Source organism: Mauremys mutica, chromosome 5 (genome assembly GCF_020497125.1).
Source record: "Mauremys mutica isolate MM-2020 ecotype Southern chromosome 5, ASM2049712v1, whole genome shotgun sequence".
NCBI classification, from domain to species: Eukaryota; Metazoa; Chordata; order Testudines; family Geoemydidae; genus Mauremys; species Mauremys mutica.
The window spans coordinates 31662351-31675082 of record NC_059076.1 but is presented as its reverse complement, the minus strand read 5'-3'; the positions used below and the strand labels follow the sequence as shown (position 1 = coordinate 31675082).

Below are 12732 nucleotides of genomic sequence, written 5' to 3'. Positions count from 1 at the left end.
TAACTAGAAACTATAGTTTCATAGCACCTCTAACTACAGAAAACCCTGAGATTGATGAGTAGTAATAAGATTTTGAGAGAGTCGATCTGAATTTATGAGAATACCGGTTGGTAAATTATATAGATGACAGTATTGGTAAAAACGTGCTTCTTTAGACCTTGACAGTTGCAAGGAGGGGAAAAAAAATCTTGTCTTAAAAAACTGTAGAGTTGCAGAGCAAACTGGCACAGTAAATTACACACATTAGTACTTTGCCTTAAGCGCAACCTCTTAGGTTGTCCAGGCTTTGAAATGTAGTACTGCACCTTTGAAAAGCTCATGAAAGTGGAATATTTCATTGGTATTTGTGAGTCTATAATTAAGAAATACATAACAATATTCTCCATGTTCTGTGTGACTATGGTGTCTAATATCAGTGTAACGGAGTGGCTCACCCCTTAAGGGCTGGAGGGCTAGGCAAGCCTGAATACATAATGAGCCACACCTGGTGAGAGACCAGGTGACTGCAGCCTCCCACTGCTGTAGGATAATGGAGACAGCTAGGACTCAGCAGGCTCCAGTAAAGCGTTCTGGGAGTTAGGACCGTGATGCCCGTCAGATAGGGCCCACCAAGGCAGGAAAGGCCCCAGGCAGCAAGGCCTGGAAGGAGGAGAAACTTTTGTTTGTGTGGACTTTTGGATGGACTTGAAAACTTTATTTAATTAAGCACAACCCAAAAAGTGATGGGAACGGACCAAAGAGTTTTTTGAGTTTCTTGAACAGCTCAAGAGAGGAAAGTGAGTTAGGCTGCCTGTAGCATGACCCTAAGCCACATGGGAGGTGACTGGATCACTATAAGTAGCTTTGGTTGAATTGCTGCTTTGGATCTTTGTCCCTTGGACGTTGGTGTGAGATATACATTTCAAATGGATTTAAATGAAGAGCATCGTTGCTTGCTGCTCCTTTTCTATAATGAAAAATACATTGGCCTACACCAACACCATTCTCTGTTCTGTTTTCTGAGTGTATTCAGTATAATGCACCAGAACACTATAATGGGAGGAACGGGGGTTTGTTTCTGACCATGTTCAAAGACCCACAAAGAGAAGAAAGGAAAAAGAAACTTGGATAATGTATTGGAAAAAAATAGTCCTACCAATTAATGTATAATTACTCTTCAGAACCCAGGGGAACTCTTAAAGCATCATTATGGTTCTTATCAGTGCAATAAATGCCAAAGATGTTGGTGATAGAGAAGTCATTTGTTTTATAAAGCTACTGAAACTTTATTAGACTTTGAGATTCTACTCATGCTCTTCAGTTGCTTTCCCCAATATGGAGAACCAGATTCCATAAGCACTCTCAGGCCCCGCTTCCCAAAGAGACAAGTGGTGCAGGAGCCATGGGTTGGGCACTTAAGAGTTTCCCCCCATCCTCTGGAAGGAGGAAACCTGGCAGCAGCAGAGTGGCTTTGACAAAAACAGTAGACTGATGACGTCTTCTAGCTTTTATTGCTCTAGGGACATGATGTTTGTCAGGGGTATGTGAGGTGAAGGCCATTCAAGGACAGAGGGAAGGGTGTTCCATTATTTCAGGAGAGGCAGCAAGGATATTATTTGCTAATTTTACAAAGAAAAACAGTTGTTGTTTTTAAAGAAATGGCTAAAAAAATAGTCAAAGTTTATTGTCAATAAATACAAGACTTTTCTATATAGAATAGGGAAAGGAAATTCAGTTTTATGTAAGAAAAATGAAAACAGAAAAATGTAAAAAACAAAACAAATAAAAGAAAATAACAAACTGTGCCTGTAACTAACAGACGTGTCTTTCAGTGGCCTGAGCAGTTTGTCCCTGGCCCTGCAGTCAGACCTTAATGGCAAAAGGGTCTGCCTGTGTGGATTCGCTTTGTCTTGTGTAGATTAAATGTCGGAGAAAAACTCAGTTCTCGCTTTTTGTTTGGGTGCAGCAAAATCAAATACTTTATTATTTCTCCAGTAATTACAATGGAGGGAGAGAGTGCCATAGGACACAGGGTCGCCCCAGTCCTGGACAGGTCTCTCAACTGGTAAACAATTACAGCAAGCCTTTATACCTTTGTTACAGACAATTTCTAGCAATAATACAGACGGTAAAAAGCAACAAATACATTTTGTTTATACATAAGCCTTTCTGCTATCTTATTTGTCTCACTCCTAAAAGATGCCAGCCTGCATATTTGCAAGGTCGTAATAACTTTTTACACAGTTCTTTCTTGCTTCTAGAAGTCTCACGTCATTAGGGTTACAGCTAGGCTAACTCTTGCTAACTGACTGACATGCATTAAAATCCCCTTCAAATCCTTATTAATTATTTCCCTGCTTCCACATAAACCAGGTCTGCTTCCGGTAATTAACTTGCCTTTGGGTATTCTGGGCCAAATTCATCCATGATGTAACTCCACTGAAGTCCACAAGATGAAGTTGACCCATTATTTCAAAGGTTTGGTTGGGAATTATATTTGTATTGATATACTGGAAAACTCTTATTAAAAGATGAAACTAATTTTGATTCTGATGGGATTCTAGAAAATCTGGTTGCCATACTTTGTTTGGGGACCTAGCCAGAATTTCATCATTTCCTCCATTATAAGTGATTAAAAGTGATTCTTTCTCCTATTTAGGAGAAATGTGTTCTCATTCTGTTAAAGTGTTCTTCATTTTGATGAAGTGGGTATTCACCCACGAAAGCTTATACTCCAATACGTCTGTTAGTCTATAAGGTGCCATAGGACTTTTTGTCACTTTTTATAGATCCACACTAATACGGCTACTGCTCTGATACTTCATTCTGTCAAGTTACTGTGAAACTATATCAATTTCCTTCAGAGCAGATACTCTGCCCTAGCTATTTTTTTCAAAAGGAAGGAGGGTTTGAAAAGGAGAGAATATCAGGGATTTCATTTGAGCTCAGCGGGCTTTCACATCATTGACTTGTAAAGTGCCTGAAGTGTTGTAGGGAATGGATTGTAATCAACATATGATATGGTTCCATGGCAAATGCTGTTTCATCTGTTTGTGCGTTGACACTATTGGCGGCAGTCAGGTGCATTTGCATTCTAGCTGTACTATCGTGCTGTTCCATACATGACAGGCCAATGGTAGAGAAGATGTTTAAGAACGTGAGAGGGAGTGCCACGAAGAGAAGGAGAAATAATGTAGGTCCAGTGCATGTGGCAGTGAGGAAGAGGTGAAATGGGAAATTAAGATTAGTCTGGAGTTTTCAAAGGGCCTGAGAGATTTATGCCCCAAACTCTCATTGAATTACAGTGGAATTTGAGCAACTGCTTCTATCAGGTTCCTTTGAAAATTCCAGCCCTAATATTTACAGTTGAAGTACATATTTTCCAGAGAGAGAAGTTTTGTGGTTCTTTCCATGTCACTCAGAACCAAAAACAGTAGTGGCAAACAGTTGATGGATGGGGATTTTATCTGGCTTGCTATTGTGCAAACAAAGAAAACAAACTGAAGTTGATCCTTTTAACTATCAAACTAAAATATGTTCACTACCCTTTGGCTAATGATTTCACACTATGCTTTCACAAGTATGTCATACAAGATATAGAAACTTTTGGTCTAGTTCAGGGGTCGGCAACTTTTCAGAAGCAGTTTGCCGAGTCTTCATTTATTCACTCCAATTTAAGGTTTCGCGTGCCAGTAATACATTTTAACATTTTTAGAAGGTCTCTTTCTAGAAGTCTATAATATATAACTGAACTATTGTATGTAAAGTAAATAAGGTTTCAAAATGTTTAGAAGTTTCATTTAAAACTAAATTAAAATGCAGAGCCCCCCGGGCAGTGTGAGTGCCACTGAAAATCAGCTCGCGTGCCACCTTTGGCCATAGGTTGCCTACCCCTGGTCTAGTTGATCTCCCACTTGACTGGCCAGCCCAGTTTTTCAACTGGTACACAGAGTATACTAAGCACTTGTTCATCCTTCAAACCAAATTCAGTGGTAGTACTAGCTCCTTTCTCTCTGCTGAGGTCTTGATATAAATCTCCTTGCTATAATTTTTAAACATGTCTCATTGCAACCTCTTATTTTACCATCTCTCTGTAAGAAGAGCAGGTCTGTCCCAAAGTGCAGGTGTGACCCTTTAAAATATTTAAAGGGTCAAATCTTCCCTACTCTTATTTTTTTCAAGGCTAAATATGTTCAGCTCTTGAAGTTTTGCCTCATGGTGGAGACCTTTGTACGTCCCAGGGATCTGTAGTCTTTCTCTCTATGCTTGGATCCATACATATTTTTTTTCTTGCAGTTCTGACACAGATACAAACCTAAACATTAGCACTTTTTAAATTTAGATTTGTAACAGACAAACCCAACACACCTATTCCAACATCTGAGCAGCTTTGACAGTTGTTTAAAATCACAACTAAGCATAAATCAAACATTTTACTAAAAAGAAAAAATAGAAAAAAACCCTCACCCTTTCTAAGAAATTGCTCCTCAACCAACCTCCAGCTCCTCAGAATCTCCCCTACAAAACTCAAGCCTGTAGTTGTAGTATGACCTGAAAGTCAACACATCAAGGATATTTGAGACCAAGTGGATGGGGAGCAAATTCCAAAGCCAAGTGATGCTGGCTGGACATTCTCAATGGGCATCTTTTAAACTTTTACACTAGGGGAGGGGGCTTCAGCATGAGCACCTCTCCTGCTTTTAACTGCAGCAGTACGACATGGAGAGATTGTCATCCAAGGAGGCAAGTACCACACCAGTTAGGGCAGCGGTCCCCAACACGGTGCCTGCGGGCGTCTAAGCGTGCCCACGTACTGTCCGGCGGATGAGCATCCACCGAAATGCCACTGACAAACTGCGTCATCCAGAGGCGTCGCCGTCGAAATCCCGCCGATTTTCAGCGGTATTTCGGCAGTGATACCTCTGGATGACGCTGCTTGTCGGCAGCATTTCGGCGGTGACACCTATTGACGTTGCTTGTTGGCGGAATTTCGGCGGATGCTTGTCTACCGCCACGGTCCTCCGTGGCTCATCGTCTGGCGCCCGCCAGACGAAAAAGGTTGAGGAGCACTGAGTTACGGTTTTATATGCTTAAATTGACACTTTAAACTCCACCCAGGAACCCCAGGCAGACCTGTCAGTGCAGATCACAGAGCACTAGTCTAATATAATTATGGGATACCTTTCTTAGCAAGTGAACTGTTCTCTACCAGGTTGTTATCTGAATGGACCTAAAATATATCACTAAGTAGAATGCATTGCAGTAGTCTAGACTTGAAGAAACAAAGGTATGAATCAAGGTAGTGAGATTTCATATATGACAATAAAGCTTTGCACCCTTCTAGCCAGAAACAAATGTAAAATATCACCCTGCCTGTGGCTGAAAGCTGATTTTCCAAAAATAATTGGGAGTCTAACATTAACTTTTAATATAGTCTGGCTGGAAGAAAAGCAAATAAATGTTGGATTTCCGTGTCCTTAATAAAAGAGCATTGATTGCATTGTGTGTCATTACTCATGTCTTTACCACTTACACATTTTTGAAACTATGAAAGCGACTGATTGTAGCCTTGGGACTGTTAATTCCTGTAGACATGTAAAAAGTGTCAACAAACAAAAATTGACATAACCCTAGTAAGTAAATTCCTTTCCCAAATCTCCCACTGACTTCATTAGGGCCAGTATTTCACCAAAAGTGCTTTAATTTCTGGCTTTTTCAGTGCTTCTACTTCAAGACAGTTGATTTTTTTCAAGGTCATTAAAAATTACAGTGTGTGTGTGCACACGTGTAATATAGGAGATGGCTGCATTGCTCAATATCTCCTTTTATTTGGACCAATGGTTGTCAAACTTTTTTCATTTGTGGACTCCTAAAAAATTTCAAATGAAGGTGTGGACCCATTTGGAAATCTTAGGGTACGTCTACACTACGGGACTATTCCGAATTTGCATAAACCGGTTTTGTAAAACAGATTTTATAAAATCGAGTGCGCGCGGCCACACTAAGCACATTAATTCGGTGGTGTGCGTCTGCGGTCCGAGGCTAGCGTCGATTTCTGGAGCGTTGCACTGTGGGTAGCTATTCCCTAGCTATCCCATAGTTCCCGCAGCCTCCCCCGCCCCTTGCAATTTCCGGGTTGAGATCCCAGTGCCTGATGGGGCAAAAATCATTGTCGCGGGTGGTTCTGGGTAAATGTCGTCAGTCACTCCTTCCTCCGGGAAAGCAACGGCAGACAAGCATTTCGCGGCTTTTTTCCCTGGATTGCCCTGGCAGATGCCACAGCATGGCAATCATGGAGCCTGTTTTGCCTTTTGTGACTGTCACCGTATGTGTGCTAGATGCCGCTGACAGAGGCGATTCAGCAGCGCTACACAGCAGCATGCTTTTGCTTTTGCATGACAGCAGAGATGGTTACCAACCATACTGTACCATCTACCAATCCATAAATTGGTAAAACGATGATCATGGTTACCAGTCCTTTTGCACTGCGCCATCTGTTGCTGTCATAAGTGCCCCTGGCTGCTCTTAGCCAGGGGCGCAAAAGCCAAAATTGGGAATGACTCCCTGAGTCAATCCCTCCTTTATGGTATCAAAAAACAGAGTCAGTCCTGCCTAGAATATGGGCAAGTGTACTAGAGAACCACTGTATCAGAGAACCAGAGAGCACAGCTGCTCTGTGTCAGATCCTGCAGGAATGATGAGCTGTATGCTATTCACAGGGGGTGCTCCTGCAACAACCCCACCTGTTGATTCCGTTCTTCCCACAGCCTTCCTGGGCTACCATAGCAGTGTCCCCCCACTTGTGTGATGAAGTAATAAAGAATGCAGGAATAAGACCCAGTGACTTGTTAGTGAGAAATGAGTGGAAGGCAGCCTCCAGCTGCTATGATAGTCCAGACAGGACAGTAAGAAGTGTGGAGGAGAGGAGCCCAACATCCCTCTGCTAGTCCAGGGGCAATTGAATCTTTTCTTTACACATGAAGGGTGGGGGCTGATGAAGCTCAGCCCCCTGTTGCTATGATGAAGACGGTTATCAACCATACTGCACCATCTACCATGAAAAATTAGGTGCACTTGACATTGGGGGACCTGACAGATGCTAGTCGGCATGGTTACCAGTCCTTTTGCACTGCACCACGTGCCAAAAAGCTCATGATGATGAGGACGGGTACCAGTCGTTTTGCACCATCAGTCACCCATGGCACGGGGGAGCAAGGATGTTGGTGTTGAGTGCTGCAGCATCGCGTCTATCTGCAGCATTCAGTAAAGATAGGGTGACATGTTAAATAGTCACGAGAGGATTTTTTCCCTTTTACTTCTGGGGTGGGTGTGGGGGGTGTACATTGCCGAGCTATGCCCTGAACCACCATGGACACTGTTTGTTTGACCCTAGAGGCACTTGGAGCTCAGCCAAGAATGCAAATGCTTTTCAGAGACTGCAGGAACTGTGGGATAGCTTGAGTCCTCCAGTCCATGAGCGTCCATTTGATTCTTTGGCTTTCCGTTACGCTTGTCACGCTGCAGTGCGCTGAGTCCCTGCTATGGCATCTGTCTGGAGAATTTTTAAAAATGATTCTGAATTTCGTCTTCTATAACGGAGCGCTGATAGAACGGATTTGCCTGCCCTTACTGCGATCACATCCGCATGGTCCATGCTGGAGCTCTTTTTTTTATTTTGATTTCGGACTGCATCGCCACCCGTGCTGATCGGAGCTCCACGCTGGGCAAACAGGAAATATTCAAAAGTTCGCGGGGCTTTTCCTGTCTACCTGACCACTGCATCCGAGTTCAGATTGCGGTCCAGAGCGGTCAGTGGTGCACTGTGGGATAGCTCCCGGAGGCCAATACCGTCGATTTGCGGCCACACTAACCCTAATCCGATATGGCAATTCCGATACTAGCGCTACTCCTCTCGTTAGGGAGGAGTACAGAAACCGGTTTAAAGAGCCCTTTATATCGATATAAAGGGCCTCTTGGTGTGGACGGGTGCAGCATTAAATCGGTTTTATGCTCCTAAAACCGGTTTAAACGCATAGTGTAGACCAGGCCTTAGACATAATCTGCAGACCTCCAGAGGTCCCCGGACCACAGGCTGAAAATCACTGTTCTTTGGTAACAACAACCTTTTGCAGACCCCTTACACATAGTCTGCTGATCCCCAGGGTTCCACTGACAATAGGTCGAAAACCACTGATATAGATGGTATCTTTCAACCATGTGTCAGAGACTACTGCTATGTCATGCTTTATGCAGTGCCTGATTGGCTTATGCCTCAGGCGATAATGCGACACTGTAAATCCAAATTCCTATGCTACCTTTCTTCTCCGCCCTGCTGTGTGTAAGAAAGACGTCTTCTTTCTTAACACTATAAAAGACAATGAAAGGAATTTAGAAGGAAATCTTTTTGTCTTGGCATGAAATACAGTAGTAAAAAGAATAGGTCTGATGATATCCATCTGTTGCAGATTAAAATAGGTGGGAACCAGTTATGTAAACTGAGCTCCTATGGAGTGATGGAGAACAATGGTGGTGGAAATAAATGGATCAATGTGATTAGTATTATTAAGCTGCACAAAAGCTGTCTTTGAGTATTGTGGGGCCTTCAGGAGAATGGGCTTCACAGTCTTGCTCCTAGACCGGCGAAGGGAGTACATGGAAAATGTGTTTAATGTAAGTTTGAGATATTACAGCAAAACTTTAAGTAGCAGAGCATTCTTATGCCTATTCTTCTGCATCACTATGATCCCAATAATTTCCTCCTGTGCTGGAAAATATGTTACCAGTCAAAAACATACTAGTAGATTTTTTTTTATTTAGTCTTTCCCTTCAAATTGCAATTTCTGTTCTGCCTGCAGAAAGTCTAAATAGCAAGAATTACTTTCTCTTTCTTTAGGTCCCCAAATCTTCATACATGACCATAATCATACTGATTTAACCCTGCTGCTATAGCACTCCTTTCTTCTCTCTCTGCTGACAGCTGTATTAATTGGCAATTGACTTAACTGCAGGTGCACACTGGTACATCATTGTGTTTGTATCTGTTGGCCAATTTGAATTCTGTGCTCTAATTAAAGACAAAGGGAGCAGAGCTAAAAGCATTTCATACTCCCTTGGGTTACTGTTGGACTTTAAATGTGAATATATGAGCAAAAGCAGCGTAGGAGGGGAATGATGATGGTTGCAACATTATCTTGGATATAGATACTTCATCCCTTTGGGTCTGTGGCCCAAGATTAAGCATACCTGCAGCACTGTTTTCATGGAAAACATGTTAGGGCTGTCTGCAGTGCCACATTTACACACGCTGTTAATCATTGTACTCTACTCGTGTGTGCAAGCTGTTTTATTCATGCTCATCTCAGCTGATTACGGATATCTGATGGGGCCTTCTCTCTTTCAAGTGTGTGTGTGTGTGAGAGAGAGAGAGAGTCAGCCAGGCACATTCAAATAAGAGCCCAAATTCTAGCAAGATTTCTCTCTCAAAATGGAAACAACAGCAGAAGAGATGATTGGTTGCTTATGACCCAGGTGAAATGTTAGTAAACTACCTTAGAAACAGCAGAGGTTCCTGGTGAAATGTTAGTAAACTATCTGATGTGGGCACATATACAGAAAGAGGGATTCGGTAACTGGGAAATTGGTTGTACTTAGCTAGACTCTGTTTCTTTACCTACTATTGTTAATTCTAACTAGCAGGATTTTTACTCTCTTCCTTCAGGCTAACTAATTTTTTACCTTTGGCAACTGTTGCAATATTTTGCTCAGTCTGAGAAGTCTATAAGTCCTTTGTGCCAATTTTGTACTGTTTAGGGTGTATATGAATCAATGAAGGTAAAATGTATGGACAGTTTTCTTTGCACCATATTGTTACAGCTTCAGCATACAATGTGGATACCTCTGATTATATCAGTGCTGTATTCTCTTTAAAGCAGTAATTTGAGTTATGTTTTTTTTCTCCTCTTTTCACAGTCTGACAGCAATGCGAGCTTTCTTCGAGCTGCCAGAGCTGGCAATCTGGACAAAGTAGTGGAATATCTGAAGGGTGGAATAGACATCAATACATGTAATCAGGTAAGAGAGACTGCATGGGCATGTGTTTGCTGTACTCAAGTATTGTATGCAACAGATAAGGGCTCTGCAAATAGGAAAACCTTAAATGGTTTTATGGTTTAGATCAATTTAAGACCTTCACAGTCAAGTTCTGAGTCAGTTTGGGCTACATTTTCAGCTCTGTAAAAGCAGCAAAGAATCCTGTGGCACCTTATAGACTAACAGACGTTTTGGAGCATGAGCTTTCGTGCATCCGACGAAGTAAGTATTCACCCACGAAAGCTCATGCTCCAAAACGTCTGTTAGTCTATAAGGTGCCACAGGATTCTTTGCTGCTTTTACAGATCCAGACTAACACGGCTACCCCTCTGATAATTTTCAGCTCTGGCCTTTGACTTGGAGCATCCACTTTTGCACAGCTGACTATGCCCTCAGCACATATTTAACAGAACATCTCTATTTTAAGCAAACAAGCCTTTCTGAGCCCCTTATTCCTGGCAGTACCACAATTCAAACCACACTAAAAAAGTGCTTTCTGGCTAAATATGTTGGCTTTGTGTGCGGGGGGGAAAAAAGGTCATAATTAAATGTAAACCTTGGATTCCCAGTCATACTAGCTGGGAAGGGTTTGTTCCTGGGCTGTTTTCTCTTGGATGAGTGCTTTGCAGCTGGCTTACTACTTTTTTCTTCCAGCTCCTCCTCTCCTGGCCTATCTATTGTGGTAATAGAGTGTAATGAGGTTCAGCTTCCCAGCTTTAACAGGCCCCTATGCAAGCTACCACCCCACTGATATTTGTCCACTAGTTATCCCAATCCTCCTCCTCACACTGTTACTCATGCACTCATTCTTTTTCAGACAAATAAAAGGAACTGCTATTTTTCATGTTATACGCAGTGGTGTTTAAGGCATGTCTGTCCTAGGATATTACAGACATAAGGTCTTCAGGACCTGGAGAATTCTGTGTAAGCTCAAAAGGTTGTCTCTCTCATCAGTCAAAGTTGAGATATTACCTCATTCCCACCTTTTCTCTCTTATTTTTTCATATTCTCATTCCTCTAGCCAGTATTTATTTATTCTTGTTGGTTGTTTGTACTGCTGTAGCATCCTCATGACCCAACTGGGGATCATGACCCCATTGCACTAGGGATTGTACATACTTAAAATGCAAAGACAGTTCCTGCCCCGAAGAGCTTGCAGTTTCAGTATGTGATGAGATACAATTTGGGAGTGGGGCACAAAGTAACAATAAGACGACTGTAATGAGGGTGAAAAGCAACATTCACAGCACACCAAGTGCCTAGCCGTTGTTAAGTGTTGTGTGGGCATCTTTACAGAGAGCTCCTCAGATGCAGAAGAGAAGAAAGTGTGAAGGTGTTTGTGTGAAACTTTGATTAAAGAGCAATAAAGGCTGGTATCACTAGCAGAGCCAATGAGGTGGTTGATGGCTCTAGGCCAGGCGTAGGCAACCTATGGCACGGATGCCAAAGGCAGCACATGAGCTGATTTTCAGTGCCACTCACACTGCCCAGATCCTGGCCACCGGTCCGGGGGCTCTGCATTTTAATTTAATTTTAAATGAAGCTTCTTAAACATTTTAAAATCCTTATTTACTTTACATACAACAATAGTTTAGTTATATATTATAGACTTATAGAAAAAGACCTTCTAAAAACATTAAAATGTACCACTGGCATGCCAAATCTTAAATTAGAGTGAATAAATGAAGACTCGGCACGCCACTTCTGAAAGGTTGCCAACCCCTGTTCTAGGCCATATAAGAGATGATAGGTAGAGTGGAGATAGGCCATAGATGGTTTTAAAAGTGAAAAGAAGTAATTTGTGTATGATGCAGTGGAGAAAGAGGAACCAGTGGAGCAATGCAATGTAATTGAAGCAACAAGCCAGGAAGAAGATTTCTACAGCAGAGTTTTGAATCAATTTAAGTACTGTGGGCTATAAAATTATTTTTGAGAGCTAAATAAATAAGATAGAGGAGGAGATATGAGATAGCGAATGGTTTTTATACGCATTAATACCACGTTTAATAACTCTTTGGGGCAGGGACTGTCTTTTTGTCTGTGTTTGTACTGAGCTTATGACTAGCCTCCTAGGTGTGACAGTAATTCAAATAAATAAATAATATTTAATTTATGTAATTATTATTCTAGGTCAGGATTTTTAGCAAGTTTGGTATTTTGACACATATTCCAGAAGAAATGAACCTAGCCTATGATGTTTCTAATTACATTACTATGATTTGATCGCTGAGGAGGTGTGGCAAGTAAACATGAAAAAAGATAGAAACAATGTGTTTGTACAATTCACAGCTGTTGTATAAATGGCTAAAGTAAATAGATAAATAACTAAAAAAATAAAGCTATATATTTCTGCTGTTAGTAAGGGGAATAGCATGTCGGTATCAAATTCTGAACTTGGCAGTGGACTTTTAAGGTGATTCTGCTACGTCGCTAAATCCCCTCTGTGCACATCTTGCTTTGAATTACCTTTAAGTAAACTTTCCCTATAGGGCATTTAACTCCTAGAGAGTCAGGTGGAGGATAGGTAATAATTGGAGATATACCAATCTCCTAGAACTGGAAGGGACCTTGAAAGGTCATTGAGTCCAGCCCCCTGCCTTCACTAGCAGGACCAATTCTTGCCCCAGATCCCTAAGTGGCCCCCTCAAGGATTGAACTCACAAC

At 41.8% G+C, this 12732-nt stretch overlaps 1 protein-coding gene across 1 annotated transcript in view; it reads left to right on the top strand.

The window, feature by feature from the left end:
- ANK2 (ankyrin 2) overlaps window positions 1-12732 on the top strand; it is a 568692-nt gene that overhangs the window by 340196 nt on the left and 215764 nt on the right. Inside the window, exon 4 of the mRNA XM_045018048.1 lies at window positions 9949-10050. Coding sequence (XP_044873983.1) covers window positions 9949-10050 — 102 coding nt within the window. The remainder of the gene's footprint in view (window positions 1-9948; window positions 10051-12732) is intronic.